Here is an 18,338-nt window from a genome sequence, read left to right on the forward strand (position 1 = left end):
GCCCGTTGTACAGCCTTGTAGAGCCCGTTGTAGAGCCCGTTGTAGAGCCCGTTGTAGAGCCTTGTAGAGCCCGTTGTAAACACAGCACATACCTGAGCGTATCTCCTGGACGATGAAGCTGTCGAAGCTGATCTTGTCCACGCTCTCCTCCACACAGTACGTCTCGTACATGTGCGCCACCTCCTGGTGAAGCTGCAGCAGCTGCGACTCCGACAGCTCGGGCTGAAGGATGCGGTCGTTAAACTCCTCTGAGACAGAAACAACACCGGGGTTTAACTACACAACGACAGGAAACACAACAACAGGAAACACAACAACAACACAAGCAGACGTGGTCGTTAAACTCCTCTGAGACAGAAACAACACCGGGGTTTAACTACACAACGACAGAAAACACAACAACAACAACAACACACGCGGTCGTTAAACTCCTCTGAGACAGAAACAACACTGGGGTTTAACTACACAACAACAGAAAACACAACAACAACAACAACAACAACACAGAAGCAGACGCGGTCGTTAAACTCCTCTGAGACAGAAACAACACCGGGGTTTAACTACACAACGACAGAAAACACAACAACAACACACAAGCAGACACTGACCCACGGTGAGGCAGAACTGCAGCACGTGGACGGCTCCTTCCTGTTTCAGGAAGTTCATGAACCTGAAGAGAAGGTCCTGCTGCTCACGGATCTGCTTCAGCTCCAGCTTCAGCACCTGCAGAGACAGATGTTACAGCCCGGTGTAACAGGCCAGAGTATACCCCCATCTCGACTACACCCGGGGTTAAAGGGGCCTAGGCCATTTCATTCACTCACTACCTTCACTCACTCACTCATTCACTCACTACCTTCACTCACTCACTCACTCACTCACTCACTCACTCACTACCTTCACTCATTCACTCATTCACTCACTACCTTCACTCACTCACTCACTCACTCACTCACTCACTCATTCACTCATTCACTCACTACCTTCACTCATTCACTCATTCACTCACTACCTTCACTCACTCATTCACTCATTCACTCACTCACTCATTCACTCACTCATTCACTCACTCATTCACTCATTCACTCACTACCTTCACTCATTCACTCATTCACTCACTACCTTCACTCACTCATTCACTCATTCACTCACTCACTCATTCACTCACTACCTTCACTCACTCATTCACTCATTCACTCACTCACTCATTCACTCACTCATTCACTCACTACCTTCACTCATTCACTACCTTCATTCACTCATTCACTCATTCACTCACTCATTCACTCACTACCTTCACTCATTCACTCATTCACTCACTCACTCATTCACTCAGTCACTCATGCATAGGTAGGCAAAGTGTGTTGCCCAAGGACACAACAACAGCCTGTATCTGCAGGAGCATGGATTTGAACTGCCAACCTTCCGGTTAAAGGACAACCCTCTATCACCCTAAGATACTGTTATAATTGGGGGTATAATCTGGCCTGGGGGGGTAGGAAATGGCCTAGGCCATAATACACCCCGGGGTATGAAATGGCCTAGGCCCCTTTAACCCCGGGTGTAGTCGAGATGGGGGTATACTCTGGCCTGTTACACCGGGATGGTCACTACGGTAACGATGGGAGTGTGTTGCTCATTTGTCGCGTAGGGGAAGCTGCAGACCCGGAGCCGAGACAGAAATACCGTGAAGCGAATCCACCGTGAGAGTGCGCCCCCTGCTGGTAAAGACGGATACACGACGGTATTAGGATATGCATATTTTAATTTGAAAGAATCTTGGCCTGGACTCTCTTCAGATTTTTAATCTCAACGAGTTCTATCCTGGATAAATAAAGGACAAATATAATTAAATTAAATTAAAAAAAAATAGTTATGACCGTAGTATTCTTATTATTTTCATTATTAGCCCAGAATTACAACATTTGATTTTTACACATTAATGACATCAGTGTTGATCTTTGGTTTTGCTGCTGAATTTAGGAAACAGGGCGACCCTGACGGTACAAATGTTACTCTTTACTTTGTTATAGCGTCTGCAGGTTAACATTATTAACCCGATGATTTCTCTCCTTTCTTTACTGATTACAGCACTGGCCGTTTCCACAATAAGATAAGATAAGATAAGATGATACTTTATTGATCTCACAGATGGAGAAATTGCATTCGATGAAACATGATTTGATTCGAATGATTTGCATGATTTGATTCGAATAAACATGTGATTTTGTTCCAAAATATTGTCTCTGTCCCTTATTGAACAAATGAAGGCTCTGTCGTACAAAATACAATGAAAGGAGTAAAACATACAGTTTTAATTTCATAAAATAACCCAAATAATAGAACATGTAAACTAAGTTACATGTCAACACATTCTAAATTATACAAAATAATCCCAACGATACAACTGTAAAACATGAGCTAAACACCGTCGTGTATCTGTCTTTACCAGCAGAGGGCGCACTATCACGGTGGATTCGCTTCACGGTGGATCTGTCTCAGCTCTGGCTCTGCAGCTAAACATTATTGCATTTCTCTGTAAGCCCGTGATGTGAATATGAAACATGGGTCCTGTGTTCTCTCCGGTCCAGTCGTGACTCGTGCTTCACTCACAGTGGGCTTGTTGCTGCCGGCAGAGGCGTATCTGTGCAGGAAGGGGACGAGGGCTGAGGGGGGCTCGGGGGGGTCCTCCGGCTGAAACACACCTCAGTTACAACCTTTAAATTCACTTTACATTCACTTCATATCAGAGAGACTGACCGGAGACGGGTCCACAAACAGCAGCACCATGAGGTTCACCGTGTCCTGCAGAGACACACAGACAGACACACAGACACACACACACACACACACATACACACACACGCACACACACACACACACACACTGTCAGACCCAGGGCTAACCACTCTGCCACTCTGGTATAAATAATAACGCTTTTCTCACAGGATCCGCCATGAAGTCCATCGTGGGCAGAAACACGGAGCCCGACATGACCTCACGAAGCAGCAGCGCCAGAGACCTGACACACACACACACACACACACACACACACAACCTTTACATCTATCTTAGTGAGGACACTCAGACATAATGTTTTACCCAGACCTGAATCCTAACCCGAAAACCACATCTTCACCCTCAAATAAGTGAGGACCGCCCAAAACGTCCTCAAACTGGTCCTCACAATGTTACAAGTACAAGCACACACACAGGGGGCGTGGCTGGGGGCGTGGCTCACCTGCAGTCCGTGGCCTTGGGCGGCATCACGAAGGGGAAGAGCGTCTGCGTGAGCGTGCGGAGGTACTGCAGTTCCTCCCTGCGGCTGCGGAGGGCGACGTGGAGGTGAGCGCCGTACTCGCTCAGAGCGGCCGCCTGGAGGTCCTCCACACGGCTCACTGTGGAGAAGCAAACATCAGACCTACAGCTGCTCCACACGGCTCACTGTGGAGACACAAACATCAGACCTACAGCTGCTCCACACGGCTCACTGTGGAGAAACATCAGACCTACAGCTGCTCCACACGGCTCACTGTGGAGACACAAACATCAGACCTACAGCTGCTCCACACGGCTCACTGTGGAGAAACATCAGACCTACAGCTGCTCCACACGGCTCACTGTGGAGAAACAAACATCAGACCTACAGCTGCTCCACACGGCTCACTGTGGAGACACAAACATCAGACCTACAGCTGCTCCACACGGCTCACTGTGGAGACACAAACATCAGACCTACAGCTGCTCCACACGGCTCACTGTGGAGAAACATCAGACCTACAGCTGCTCCACACGGCTCACTGTGGAGAAGCAAAGATCAGACCTACAGCTGCTCCACACGGCTCACTGTGGAGAAGCAAAGATCAGACCTACAGCTGCTCCACACGGCTCACTGTGGAGAAACATCAGACCTACAGCTGCTCCACACGGCTCACTGTGGAGAAGCAAAGATCAGACCTACAGCTGCTCCACACGGCTCACTGTGGAGAAGCAAAGATCAGACCTACAGCTGCTCCACACGGCTCACTGTGGAGAAACATCAGACCTACAGCTGCTCCACACGGCTCACTGTGGAGAAGCATCAGACCTACAGCTGCTCCACACGGCTCACTGTGGAGAAACATCAGACCTACAGCTGCTCCACACGGCTCACTGTGGAGACACAAACATCAGACCTACAGCTGCTCCACACGGCTCACTGTGGAGAAACATCAGACCTACAGCTGCTCCACACGGCTCACTGTGGAGACACATCAGACCTACAGCTGCTCCACACGGCTCACTGTGGAGAAGCAAACATCAGACCTACAGCTGCTCCTCACTGTGGAGACACATCAGACCTACAGCTGCTCCACACGGCTCACTGTGGAGAAGCAAACATCAGACCTACAGCTGCTCCACACGGCTCACTGTGGAGAAACATCAGACCTACAGCTGCTCCACACGGCTCACTGTGGAGACACAAACATCAGACCTACAGCTGCTCCACACGGCTCACCGTGGAGACACGAACATCAGACCTACAGCTGCTCCACACGGCTCACTGTGGAGAAAGTCTTGGTCTTTATTCCGTGTAAAGTTCGTACCTCGCTCTCGCGCCGCCGCGATGACCTGGATGTGCTTCATGGCCGCCTTCATCACTTTGTCGGCGAACACAGCGGGGACGTCCACCTGAGACGAGATGTTTGTCCTGGTTCTTATTCATGTGGATTATTATGGAGAGGACAGACCTTCTGAGTCTATGTGGATTATTACACTGACCTTCTGAGGTCATGAGGATTATTACACTGACCTTCTGAGTCCATGTGGATTATTACACTGACCTTCTGAGTCCATGTGGATTATTACACTGACCTTCTGAGTCCATGTGGATTATTACACTGACCTTCTGAGGTCATGAGGATTATTACACTGACCTTCTGAGGTCATGTGGATTATTACACTGACCTTCTGAGGTCATGTGGATTATTACACTGACCTTCTGAGTCTATGAGGATTATTACACTGACCTTCAGAGTCTATGTGGATTATTACACTGACCTTCTGAGGTCATGTGGATTATTACACTGACCTTCTGAGTCTATGTGGATTATTACACTGACCTTCTGAGTCTATGTGGATTATTACACTGACCTTCTGAGTCTATGTGGATTATTACACTGACCTTCTGAGGTCATGTGGATTATTACACTGACCTTCTGAGGTCATGTGGATTATTACACTGACCTTCTGAGGTCATGTGGATTATTACACTGACCTTCTGAGGTCATGAGGATTATTACACTGACCTTCTGAGTCTATGAGGATTATTACACTGACCTTCAGAGTCTATGTGGATTATTACACTGACCTTCTGAGTCCATGTGGATTATTACACTGACCTTCTGAGGTCATGAGGATTATTACACTGACCTTCTGAGCTCATGTGGATTATTACACTGACCTTCTGAGGTCATGTGGATTATTACACTGACCTTCTGAGTCTATGTGGATTATTACACTGACCTTCTGAGGTCATGTGGATTATTACACTGACCTTCAGAGTCTATGTGGATTATTACACTGACCTTCTGACTCTATGTGGATTATTACACTGACCTTCTGAGGTCATGTGGATTATTACACTGACCTTCAGAGTCTATGTGGATTATTACACTGACCTTCAGAGTCTATGTGGATTATTACACTGACCTACTGAGTCTATGTGGATTATTACACTGACCTTCTGAGGTCATGTGGATTATTACACTGACCTTCAGAGTCTATGTGGATTATTACACTGACCTTCTGAGGTCATGTGGATTATTACACTGACCTTCTGAGGTCATGTGGATTATTACACTGACCTTCAGAGTCTATGTGGATTATTACACTGACCTTCTGAGTCTATGTGGATTATTACACTGACCTTCTGAGGTCATGTGGATTATTACACTGACCTTCAGAGTCTATGTGGATTATTACACTGACCTACTGAGTCTATGTGGATTATTACACTGACCTTCTGAGGTCATGTGGATTATTACACTGACCTTCAGAGTCTATGTGGATTATTACACTGACCTTCTGAGGTCATGAGGATTATTACACTGACCTTCTGAGTCTATGAGGATTATTACACTGACCTTCTGAGTCTATGTGGATTATTACACTGACCTTCTGAGTCTATGTGGATTATTACACTGACCTTCTGAGTCTGTGGATTATTACACTGACCTTCAGAGTCTATGTGGATTATTACACTGACCTTCTGAGTCTATGTGGATTATTACACTGACCTTCTGAGTCTGTGGATTATTACACTGACCTTCTGAGGTCATGAGGATTATTACACTGACCTTCAGAGTCTATGTGGATTATTACACTGACCTTCTGAGGTCATGAGGATTATTACACTGACCTTCAGAGTCTATGTGGATTATTACACTGACCTTCTGAGTCTGTGGATTATTACACTGACCTACTGAGTCTATGTGGATTATTACACTGACCTTCTGAGGTCATGTGGATTATTACACTGACCTTCAGAGTCTATGTGGATTATTACACTGACCTTCAGAGTCTATGTGGATTATTACACTGACCTTCTGAGTCTGTGGATTATTACACTGACCTTCTGAGTCTATGTGGATTATTACACTGACCTTCTGAGTCTATGTGGATTATTACACTGACCTTCAGAGTCTATGTGGATTATTACACTGACCTACTGAGTCTATGTGGATTATTACACTGACCTTCAGAGTCTATGTGGATTATTACACTGACCTTCTGAGTCTATGTGGATTATTACACTGACCTTCTGAGTCTGTGGATTATTACACTGACCTTCTGAGTCTGTGGATTATTACACTGACCTTCTGAGGTCATGTGGATTATTACACTGACCTTCTGAGGTCATGAGGATTATTACACTGACCTTCTGAGTCTGTGGATTATTACACTGACCTTCTGAGGTCATGTGGATTATTACACTGACCTTCTGAGTCTGTGGATTATTACACTGACCTTCTGAGGTCATGTGGATTATTACACTGACCTTCAGAGTCTATGTGGATTATTACACTGACCTTCAGAGTCTATGTGGATTATTACACTGACCTTCTGAGTCTATGTGGATTATTACACTGACCTACTGAGTCTATGTGGATTATTACACTGACCTTCTGAGGTCATGTGGATTATTACACTGACCTTCTGAGTCTGTGGATTATTACACTGACCTTCAGAGTCTATGTGGATTATTACACTGACCTTCAGAGTCTATGTGGATTATTACACTGACCTTCAGAGTCTATGTGGATTATTACACTGACCTACTGAGTCTATGTGGATTATTACACTGACCTTCAGAGTCTATGTGGATTATTACACTGACCTTCTGAGGTCATGAGGATTATTACACTGACCTTCTGAGGTCATGTGGATTATTACACTGACCTTCTGAGGTCATGAGGATTATTACACTGACCTTCTGAGGTCATGAGGATTATTACACTGACCTTCTGAGGTCATGTGGATTATTACACTGACCTTCTGAGGTCATGTGGATTATTACACTGACCTTCTGAGTCTATGTGGATTATTACACTGACCTTCTGAGGTCATGAGGATTATTACACTGACCTTCTGAGGTCATGAGGATTATTACACTGACCTTCTGAGTCTATGAGGATTATTACACTGACCTTCTGAGGTCATGTGGATTATTACACTGACCTTCTGAGGTCATGTGGATTATTACACTGACCTTCTGAGTCTATGTGGATTATTACACTGACCTTCTGAGTCCATGTGGATTATTACACTGACCTTCTGAGGTCATGAGGATTATTACACTGACCTTCTGAGTCTATGTGGATTATTACACTGACCTTCTGAGGTCATGTGGATTATTACACTGACCTTCTGAGTCTGTGGATTATTACACTGACCTTCTGAGGTCATGTGGATTATTACACTGACCTTCTGAGGTCATGTGGATTATTACACTGACCTTCTGAGGTCATGAGGATTATTACACTGACCTTCTGAGGTCATGAGGATTATTACACTGACCTTCTGAGTCTATGTGGATTATTACACTGACCTTCTGAGTCTATGTGGATTATTACACTGACCTTCTGAGGTCATGTGGATTATTACACTGACCTTCTGAGGTCATGAGGATTATTACACTGACCTTCTGAGTCTATGTGGATTATTACACTGACCTTCTGAGGTCATGAGGATTATTACACTGACCTTCTGAGTCTATGTGGATTATTACACTGACCTTCTGAGGTCATGAGGATTATTACACTGACCTTCTGAGGTCATGTGGATTATTACACTGACCTTCTGAGGTCATGTGGATTATTACACTGACCTCCTGAGGTCATGTGGATTATTACACTGACCTTCTGAGTCTATGTGGATTATTACACTGACCTTCTGAGTCTATGTGGATTATTACACTGACCTTCTGAGTCTATGTGGATTATTACACTGACCTTCTGAGTCTATGTGGATTATTACACTGACCTTCTGAGTCTATGTGGATTATTACACTGACCTTCTGAGTCTATGTGGATTATTACACTGACCTTCTGAGGTCATGAGGATTATTACACTGACCTTCTGAGGTCATGAGGATTATTACACTGACCTTCTGAGTCTATGTGGATTATTACACTGACCTTCTGAGGTCATGTGGATTATTACACTGACCTTCTGAGGTCATGAGGATTATTACACTGACCTTCTGAGTCTATGAGGATTATTACACTGACCTTCTGAGGTCATGAGGATTATTACACTGACCTTCTGAGTCTATGTGGATTATTACACTGACCTTCTGAGGTCATGTGGATTATTACACTGACCTTCTGAGGTCATGAGGATTATTACACTGACCTTCTGAGTCTATGTGGATTATTACACTGACCTTCTGAGGTCATGTGGATTATTACACTGACCTTCTGAGGTCATGTGGATTATTACACTGACCTTCTGAGGTCATGAGGATTATTACACTGACCTTCTGAGGTCATGAGGATTATTACACTGACCTTCTGAGGTCATGAGGATTATTACACTGACCTTCTGAGTCTATGTGGATTATTACACTGACCTTCTGAGGTCATGAGGATTATTACACTGACCTTCTGACTCTATGTGGATTATTACACTGACCTTCTGAGGTCATGAGGATTATTACACTGACCTTCTGAGGTCATGAGGATTATTACACTGACCTTCTGAGGTCATGAGGATTATTACACTGACCTTCTGACTCTATGTGGATTATTACACTGACCTTCTGAGGTCATGAGGATTATTACACTGACCTTCTGAGGTCATGAGGATTATTACACTGACCTTCTGAGTCTATGTGGATTATTACACTGACCTTCTGAGGTCATGAGGATTATTACACTGACCTTCTGAGTCCATGTGGATTATTACACTGACCTTCTGAGTCTATGTGGATTATTACACTGACCTTCTGAGGTCATGAGGATTATTACACTGACCTTCTGAGGTCATGTGGATTATTACACTGACCTTCTGAGGTCATGAGGATTATTACACTGACCTTCTGAGGTCATGAGGATTATTACACTGACCTTCTGAGTCCATGTGGATTATTACACTGACCTTCTGAGTCTATGTGGATTATTACACTGACCTTCTGAGGTCAAGAGGATTATTACACTGACCTTCTGAGGTCATGAGGATTATTACACTGACCTTCTGAGTCTATGTGGATTATTACACTGACCTTCTGAGTCCATGTGGATTATTACACTGACCTTCTGAGTCTATGTGGATTATTACACTGACCTTCTGAGGTCATGAGGATTATTACACTGACCTTCTGAGGTCATGAGGATTATTACACTGACCTTCTGAGTCTATGTGGATTATTACACTGACCTTCTGAGGTCATGTGGATTATTACACTGACCTTCTGAGGTCATGAGGATTATTACACTGACCTTCTGAGTCTGTGTGGATTATTACACTGACCTTCTGAGGTCATGTGGATTATTACACTGACCTTCTGAGGTCATGTGGATTATTACACTGACCTTCTGAGGTCATGTGGATTATTACACTGACCTTCTGAGGTCATGTGGATTATTACACTGACCTTCTGAGTCTATGTGGATTATTACACTGACCTTCTGAGTCTATGTGGATTATTACACTGACCTTCTGAGGTCATGTGGATTATTACACTGACCTCCTGAGGTCATGTGGATTATTACACTGACCTCCTGAGGTCATGTGGATTATTACACTGACCTTCTGAGGTCATGAGGATTATTACACTGACCTTCTGAGTCTATGTGGATTATTACACTGACCTTCTGAGGTCATGAGGATTATTACACTGACCTTCTGAGTCTATGTGGATTATTACACTGACCTTCTGAGGTCATGAGGATTATTACACTGACCTTCTGAGGTCATGTGGATTATTACACTGACCTTCTGAGGTCATGAGGATTATTACACTGACCTTCTGAGTCTATGTGGATTATTACACTGACCTTCTGAGGTCATGAGGATTATTACACTGACCTTCTGAGTCTATGTGGATTATTACACTGACCTTCAGAGTCTATGTGGATTATTACACTGACCTTCTGAGTCTATGTGGATTATTACACTGACCTTCTGAGTCTATGAGGATTATTACACTGACCTTCTGAGTCTATGTGGATTATTACACTGACCTTCTGAGGTCATGAGGATTATTACACTGACCTTCTGAGTCTATGTGGATTATTACACTGACCTCCTGAGGTCATGTGGATTATTACACTGACCTTCTGAGGTCATGTGGATTATTACACTGACCTTCTGAGTCTATGTGGATTATTACACTGACCTTCTGAGGTCATGTGGATTATTACACTGACCTTCTGAGGTCATGAGGATTATTACACTGACCTTCTGACTCTATGTGGATTATTACACTGACCTTCTGAGGTCATGAGGATTATTACACTGACCTTCTGAGTCTATGTGGATTATTACACTGACCTTCTGAGGTCATGTGGATTATTACACTGACCTTCTGAGGTCATGTGGATTATTACACTGACCTTCTGAGTCTATGTGGATTATTACACTGACCTTCTGAGGTCATGTGGATTATTACACTGACCTTCTGAGTCTATGTGGATTATTACACTGACCTTCTGACTCTATGTGGATTATTACACTGACCTTCTGAGGTCATGTGGATTATTACACTGACCTTCTGAGTCTATGTGGATTATTACACTGACCTTCTGACTCTATGTGGATTATTACACTGACCTTCTGAGGTCATGTGGATTATTAAACTGACCTTCTGAGGTCATGTGGATTATTACACTGACCTTCTGAGGTCATGTGGATTATTACACTGACCTTCTGACTCTATGTGGATTATTACACTGACCTTCTGAGTCTATGTGGATTATTACACTGACCTTCTGAGTCTATGTGGATTATTACACTGACCTTCTGAGGTCATGTGGATTATTACACTGACCTTCTGACTCTATGAGGATTATTACACTGACCTTCTGAGGTCATGAGGATTATTACACTGACCTTCTGAGTCCATGTGGATTATTACACTGACCTTCTGAGGTCATGAGGATTATTACACTGACCTTCTGAGGTCATGAGGATTATTACACTGACCTTCTGAGGTCATGAGGATTATTACACTGACCTTCTGAGTCTATGTGGATTATTACACTGACCTTCTGAGTCTATGTGGATTATTACACTGACCTTCTGAGGTCATGTGGATTATTACACTGACCTTCTGAGTCTATGTGGATTATTACACTGACCTTCTGAGGTCATGTGGATTATTACACTGACCTTCTGAGGTCATGAGGATTATTACACTGACCTTCTGACTCTATGTGGATTATTACACTGACCTTCTGAGGTCATGAGGATTATTACACTGACCTTCTGAGTCTATGTGGATTATTACACTGACCTTCTGAGGTCATGAGGATTATTACACTGACCTTCTGAGTCTATGTGGATTATTACACTGACCTTCTGAGGTCATGTGGATTATTACACTGACCTTCTGAGTCTATGAGGATTATTACACTGACCTTCTGAGGTCATGAGGATTATTACACTGACCTTCTGAGGTCATGTGGATTATTACACTGACCTTCTGAGGTCATGTGGATTATTACACTGACCTTCTGAGGTCATGTGGATTATTACACTGACCTTCTGACTCTATGTGGATTATTACACTGACCTTCTGAGTCTATGTGGATTATTACACTGACCTTCTGAGGTCATGTGGATTATTACACTGACCTTCTGAGGTCATGAGGATTATTACACTGACCTTCTGAGGTCATGAGGATTATTACACTGACCTTCTGAGGTCATGAGGATTATTACACTGACCTTCTGAGGTCATGAGGATTATTACACTGACCTTCTGAGGTCATGAGGATTATTACACTGACCTTCTGAGGTCATGAGGATTATTACACTGACCTTCTGAGTCTATGTGGATTATTACACTGACCTTCTGAGTCTATGTGGATTATTACACTGACCTTCTGAGGTCATGTGGATTATTACACTGACCTTCTGAGTCTATGTGGATTATTACACTGACCTTCTGAGGTCATGTGGATTATTACACTGACCTTCTGAGGTCATGAGGATTATTACACTGACCTTCTGACTCTATGTGGATTATTACACTGACCTTCTGAGGTCATGTGGATTATTACACTGACCTTCTGAGGTCATGTGGATTATTACACTGACCTTCTGAGTCTATGTGGATTATTACACTGACCTTCTGAGGTCATGAGGATTATTACACTGACCTTCTGAGTCTATGTGGATTATTACACTGACCTTCTGAGTCTATGTGGATTATTACACTGACCTTCTGAGGTCATGTGGATTATTACACTGACCTTCTGAGTCTATGAGGATTATTACACTGACCTTCTGAGCGCGACGCAGCAGCACTGAGGCGAAGAACCTGAAGGTCATCCTGATCTCATCCAGACAGTCCTCATCGTCTGTGATGTCCCTGAGACACAGCGTTTATACTTTATAACAGCACAAACGACTCTCGTGGGCTCTCACGGGCTCTCGCGAACTCACTCAGGGCTGGGACAGGATAAATATCATCGGGCCTCACCTGTACCACGGGAACACGAAGTTCTCCAGCACCAACTCGAACACCTGAAGAGGAGCATAAAGAGGAGTCACATGATGAGGCGTGTGCTGAGGCGTGTGCTGAGGCGTGTGTGCTGAGGCGTGTGCTGAGGCGTGTGCTGAGGCGTGTGCTGAGGCGTGTGCTGAGGCGTGTGCTGAGGCGTGTGCTGAGGCGTGTGCTGAGGCGTGTGCTGAGGCGTGTGCTGAGGCGTGTGCTGAGGCGTGTGCTGTACCTCTGCCACAGACGCGTCCACTTTGGAGGGCAGCTTCAGGTCCAGCCAGGGCTGGTGGTTCTCCAGCAGCAGAGTCGGCCTGAAGGAAAACAGTGACATGTGAGCTCATTTCATCAGCACACAGTACCACAGTACCACAGCACCACAGTACCACAGCACCACAGTACCACAGTACCACAGCACCACAGTACCACAGCACCACAGCACCACAGCACCACAGTACCACAGCACCACAGTACCACAGTACCACAGTACCACAGTACCACCACAGTACCACAGCACCACAGTACCGCAGTACCACAGCACCACAGTACCACAGCACCACAGTACCACAGCACCACAGTACCACAGTACTACAGTACCACGGTACCACAGTACCACCACACTCAGGCACAGTCTGTTATGAGGAGCTCGTACCGGTGTCGTTTGCACTTGGTTTTCCCGCAGACGGCGCAGCTGTGTCCGGACGGGAACAGCTCCTGCTCTCGGCGCTGAGGACACGGAGACCATGGTTACAAACATGTTTACAGGCGGGTATTCTGCTTTACATCATGTTATTCTGTCACTCCCTCATTAAAAACATGGCTGAAGTGTTGCCTTGGCACATTCACGTATTTCTGAGTAATCTGTAAAAACTCTGATGGCGGCCATTTTGAGTAATCTGTAAAAACTCTGACGGCGGCCATTTTAGGGATAGGTTTGCCTGAGTCCTCCTAGGAACGCCCCCACCTCCTGGAGACGCCTCCGAGCTTTGGTCACCAGCCGAGTAACCAACCACTGCTCCTCAGCAGAACCCCCTCCCCACTGATGCCACAGACAGCGTGTGGAGGGGGCGTGTCTAAAGGCTCAGAGGTTCTTAAAGAGACAGAGGCCTATTTCAAGACATTCACTACAGCCATTTTGAGAGAGACATTTTATACAAGGCAGTTATTCTAATTTACTGCATTTACAGACCAGCAGAAGGTTTGTCATCATTGTAGTGTGATATAGACTGGTGCTGTGGGACTGACAAAAGCAGAACACCCCCTCTTTAAAGCAGAACACGCCCTCTTTAAAGCAGAACACGCCCTCTTTAAAGCAGAACACCCCCTCTTTAAAGCAGAACACCCCCTCTTTAAAGCAGAACACCCCCTCTTTAAAGCAGAACACCCCCTCTTTAAAGCAGAACACGCCCTCTTTAAAGCAGAACACCCCCTCTTTAAAGCAGAACACGCCCTCTTTAAAGCAGAACACCCCCTCTTTAAAGCAGAACACCCCCTCTTTAAGACACGCGTGGGACCGGACTCACCGCGGGCGGGGCTTTGGTGGAGAACAGGACGCTGGGCAGCAGAGTGTCCGGACTCACGGAGCAATAACAGGTCGCCAAACCCGCCACGAACGACCAGGCCGCCATCAGCACGTGGAGATACCTGAGAGGAACAACGATAAGCTCTGATGTGGATGAAACTGAAACAGCAGCTCTGATTTGATCAAGAAACAAACACAGAAACAGGAACCAGCCTCGTGTCTCGTGTCACATGATCCAGGAGTGAATTATTCAGGACTCGCTCACGTCACAAACAGCTGAGACGGAACATGTTTTAAACAACACCTGAACCACACTTTCCTGACGCCTGGACCAAAACATCTGTCTAGAACAACATTTTTCATTTTTTGTGTGTCTTTCTTGTGCTTTGCTTATTTTATTTTACATTTTGTCACATTTTTTCCTCAGGTTCTCATGACCAACAGCATCAAAACTCTAAAGATTTCATATTTGTTCCGTTTCTGCTTTCGGTACTTTTTAAACCTTTTTGGATCCCAGACTGATCAGGTTCAACTGGACCCAGCTCTACAGTCACATACAGTCTTACACCATGGTCTGGGTGAATCCTGGACTCTGATTGGCTGGTGCATTATTTTGGTGTAACCGCACACGTAGTCCGGTAGTTAAATCACTGGGATGTCACTCCGCTGTGGCGTCGCCATAGCAACGCCTGACACAGCTGAGTCAGATAAAGGCGTAATCAGTGACTGACAGGAACGTATGAGATGGATTTAGTGTTTGCTAAATGTTTGTAGAGGAGAGTGAGCAGCTAGGTTAGCTACTGTTAATAACATATGAGCTTTACATTTCTATTGGAAACGGTTAAGGCTATTCATCATTTTCAGGCCTACATAAAATGATCCTGCATTGAAGCATCTTTGTCTGGATTAGTAAAGTCAAACATAAAAGTTTGAGTTGGGGGGGCCCAGGTGTGAGCGACTCCACCGCAGCTGTTTCCATAAACAGTTGAGCTCGTGCCGCATATCGGTGTTTCCTTCCAGGGAAAAGTGTTTCCGGGTTAGTCCTGTTGTGTTGTGATTCTGTGCTGATGTTGTGTCGTTGAGCCTGACTGAGATCCTCGTAATAGCTGCGGAGAATGACTCGCTCTGAGACCAGCCTTCAGTGACCGGCTAATAACCCACACAAAATAGTCCCGTAGTCTGGCAGATTTAGTGAGTTTAGTCAATGAAAAACACATTTATTATAAATGTTAGGTTTGTGGGACCCTGGTATAAGCGGATTAAACAACGAGGAGCCGCGTTAGACGTTATAATGCAGGAGGAACAACACTGTGTCGGCCGTTAGAACCGACTAATGCGGCTCCGAGAGGTTTAATCATTACACATAGTCACATACAGTCACATACAGTCACATGTTCCTCACCTGTTGAGCAGCAGTGTGAGCGTGAGCAGCGACAGCAGCAGGAAACAGAAGAGCGGGTACTGCCTCCAGGCTTCTCTGCACAGATCCAGCCTCAGGAACCTGCAGACGGGACGCAGACGCTCACCCAGGCCCGCCATGCCCCGCCTCCACACCTGTTCCTGTACACAACACATGATGTAGCTTTAGCCCCGCCTCCACACGTGTTCCTGTACACAACACATGATTTAGCTTTAGCCCCGCCTCCACACCTGTTCCTGTACACAACACATGATGTAGCTTTAGCCCCGCCTCCACACGTGTTCCTGTACACAACACATGATTTAGCTTTAGCCCCGCCTCCACACCTGTTCCTGTACACAACACATGATGTAGCTTTAGCCCCGCCTCCACACCTGTTCCTGTACACAACACATGATTTAGCTTTAGCCCCGCCTCCACACCTGTTCCTGTACACAACACATGATTTAGCTTTAGCCCCGCCTCCACATGTGTTCCTGTACACAACACATGATGTAGCTTTAGCCCCGCCTCCACACCTGTTCCTGTACACAACACATGATTTAACTTTAGCCCCGCCTCCACACCTGTTCCTGTACACAACACATGATTTAGCTTTAGCCCCGCCTCCACATGTGTTCCTGTACACAACACATGATTTAGCTTTAGCCCCGCCTCCACATGTGTTCCTGTACACAACACATGATGTAGCTTTAGCCCCGCCTCCACATGTGTTCCTGTACACAACACATGGTTTAGCTTTAGCCCCGCCTCCACATGTGTTCCTGTACACAACACATGATGTAGCTTTAGCCCCGCCTCCACATGTGTTCCTGTACACAACACATGATGTAGCTTTAGCCCCGCCTCCTCACGTGTTCCTGTACACAACACATGATGTAGCTTTAGCCCCGCCTCCTCACGTGTTCCTGTACACATCACATGATTTAGCTTTAGCCCCGCCTCCACACCTGTTCCTGTACACAACACATGGTTTAGCTTTAGCCCCGCCTCCACACCTGTTCCTGTACACAACACATGATGTAGCTTTAGCCCCGCCTCCACACGTGTTCCTGTACACAACACATGATTTAGCTTTAGCCCCGCCTCCACACCTGTTCCTGTACACAACACATGATGTAGCTTTAGCCCCGCCTCCACACGTGTTCCTGTACACAACACATGATTTAGCTTTAGCTCCGCCTCCACACCTGTTCCTGTACACAACACATGATGTAGCTTTAGCTCCGCCTCCACACCTGTTCCTGTACACAACACACCAGTAAAAGCACGTTTATGTGAAGAAACCAGCAGTGAGTCAGTGTTTAAGACGTTAGCATGCTACCGGTTAGCATTTAGCAGCTCAGCCCTGACCCCTGACCTCTCCTGGAGAAAGCCCTGAACCACAGGGTAGAACATGTGACAGAGGTCAGAGGTCAGAGGTGTTCCTGTAGTACTTCCTCAGTGTCAGATGTGGGTCAGTGCTAGATGTTCTGCTCCGGAGGGACAGTCTGCTGTGAAAACGTCAGATATCATGACACAAATGAAGGTTAGGGCCAGGGAAATGGTTAAACCTCTTAACTCCCGCCTGAACCCAGAGGATCTTTTTCCTCACGTCATCACATTCTTTTTCCAACATTTTTTTGTTGGGTTTTCAACTCATTTATGTCACATTTTTGTCATTTTTTTAATCACATTTTTGTCATTTTTTTGTCACATTTTGTCACATTTTTGTCACTTTTTCGTCAATTTTTAATCAATGTTTTGTCACATTTTGCTCATTTTTTTAAACATTTTTTTTAAATCAATTTTTTGTGTTTTTTTTTGTCACATTTTTGTCATTTTTTGTAATTTTTGTGTGACATTTTTGCCACTTTTTCATCAATTTTTCATCACTTTTTTGTCACATTTCCATCATTGTTTTCGTCTCAGTTTTCTCACCTTTTTTCCAGAAGCTTTTGGATTGGGGTAAAGCCAAACTGGAGAAGATGTGCTCGGTTCAGGTGGGAGTTAACTTTAGGGTTAGGATTAGAAATATTTGTATTTTTAGACAATCCAACTCATAGATCTATACAAACTCACAGCAGACTGTCCCTCCGGAGCAGACGATCCAGCACTGACCATAGATGTGGCCACACGTGTTTCGGACAGTTGCTAACCGGTAGCATGCTAACGTCCTGAGCAGCTTAAACACTGAGTCAGACTGAACTCCCTCT

At 45.1% G+C, this 18,338-nt stretch overlaps 1 protein-coding gene across 2 annotated transcripts in view; it reads right to left on the minus strand.

The window, feature by feature from the left end:
* LOC306974821 (sorting nexin-14-like) overlaps positions 1-16,262 on the minus strand; it is a gene marked incomplete at its 5' end in the record, with an annotated part of 37,805 nt that extends 21,543 nt beyond the window's left edge. For both annotated transcript variants that reach the window (XM_079572216.1, XM_079572215.1), the window contains 13 exons: positions 93-248; positions 609-723; positions 2,614-2,694; positions 2,761-2,805; positions 2,947-3,022; positions 3,242-3,398; positions 4,587-4,671; positions 12,988-13,075; positions 13,187-13,230; positions 13,437-13,515; positions 13,854-13,927; positions 14,725-14,845; positions 16,126-16,262. In XM_079572216.1, coding sequence (XP_079428342.1) covers positions 93-248; positions 609-723; positions 2,614-2,694; positions 2,761-2,805; positions 2,947-3,022; positions 3,242-3,398; positions 4,587-4,671; positions 12,988-13,075; positions 13,187-13,230; positions 13,437-13,515; positions 13,854-13,927; positions 14,725-14,845; positions 16,126-16,262 — 1,258 coding nt within the window. The remainder of the gene's footprint in view (positions 1-92; positions 249-608; positions 724-2,613; positions 2,695-2,760; positions 2,806-2,946; positions 3,023-3,241; positions 3,399-4,586; positions 4,672-12,987; positions 13,076-13,186; positions 13,231-13,436; positions 13,516-13,853; positions 13,928-14,724; positions 14,846-16,125) is intronic.
* Positions 16,263-18,338: the final 2,076 nt, after the last annotated feature.

This window comes from Gobius niger (assembly GCF_951799975.1).
Source record: "Gobius niger genome assembly, chromosome: 15".
In the NCBI taxonomy this organism is placed as follows: Eukaryota; Metazoa; Chordata; class Actinopteri; order Gobiiformes; family Gobiidae; genus Gobius; species Gobius niger.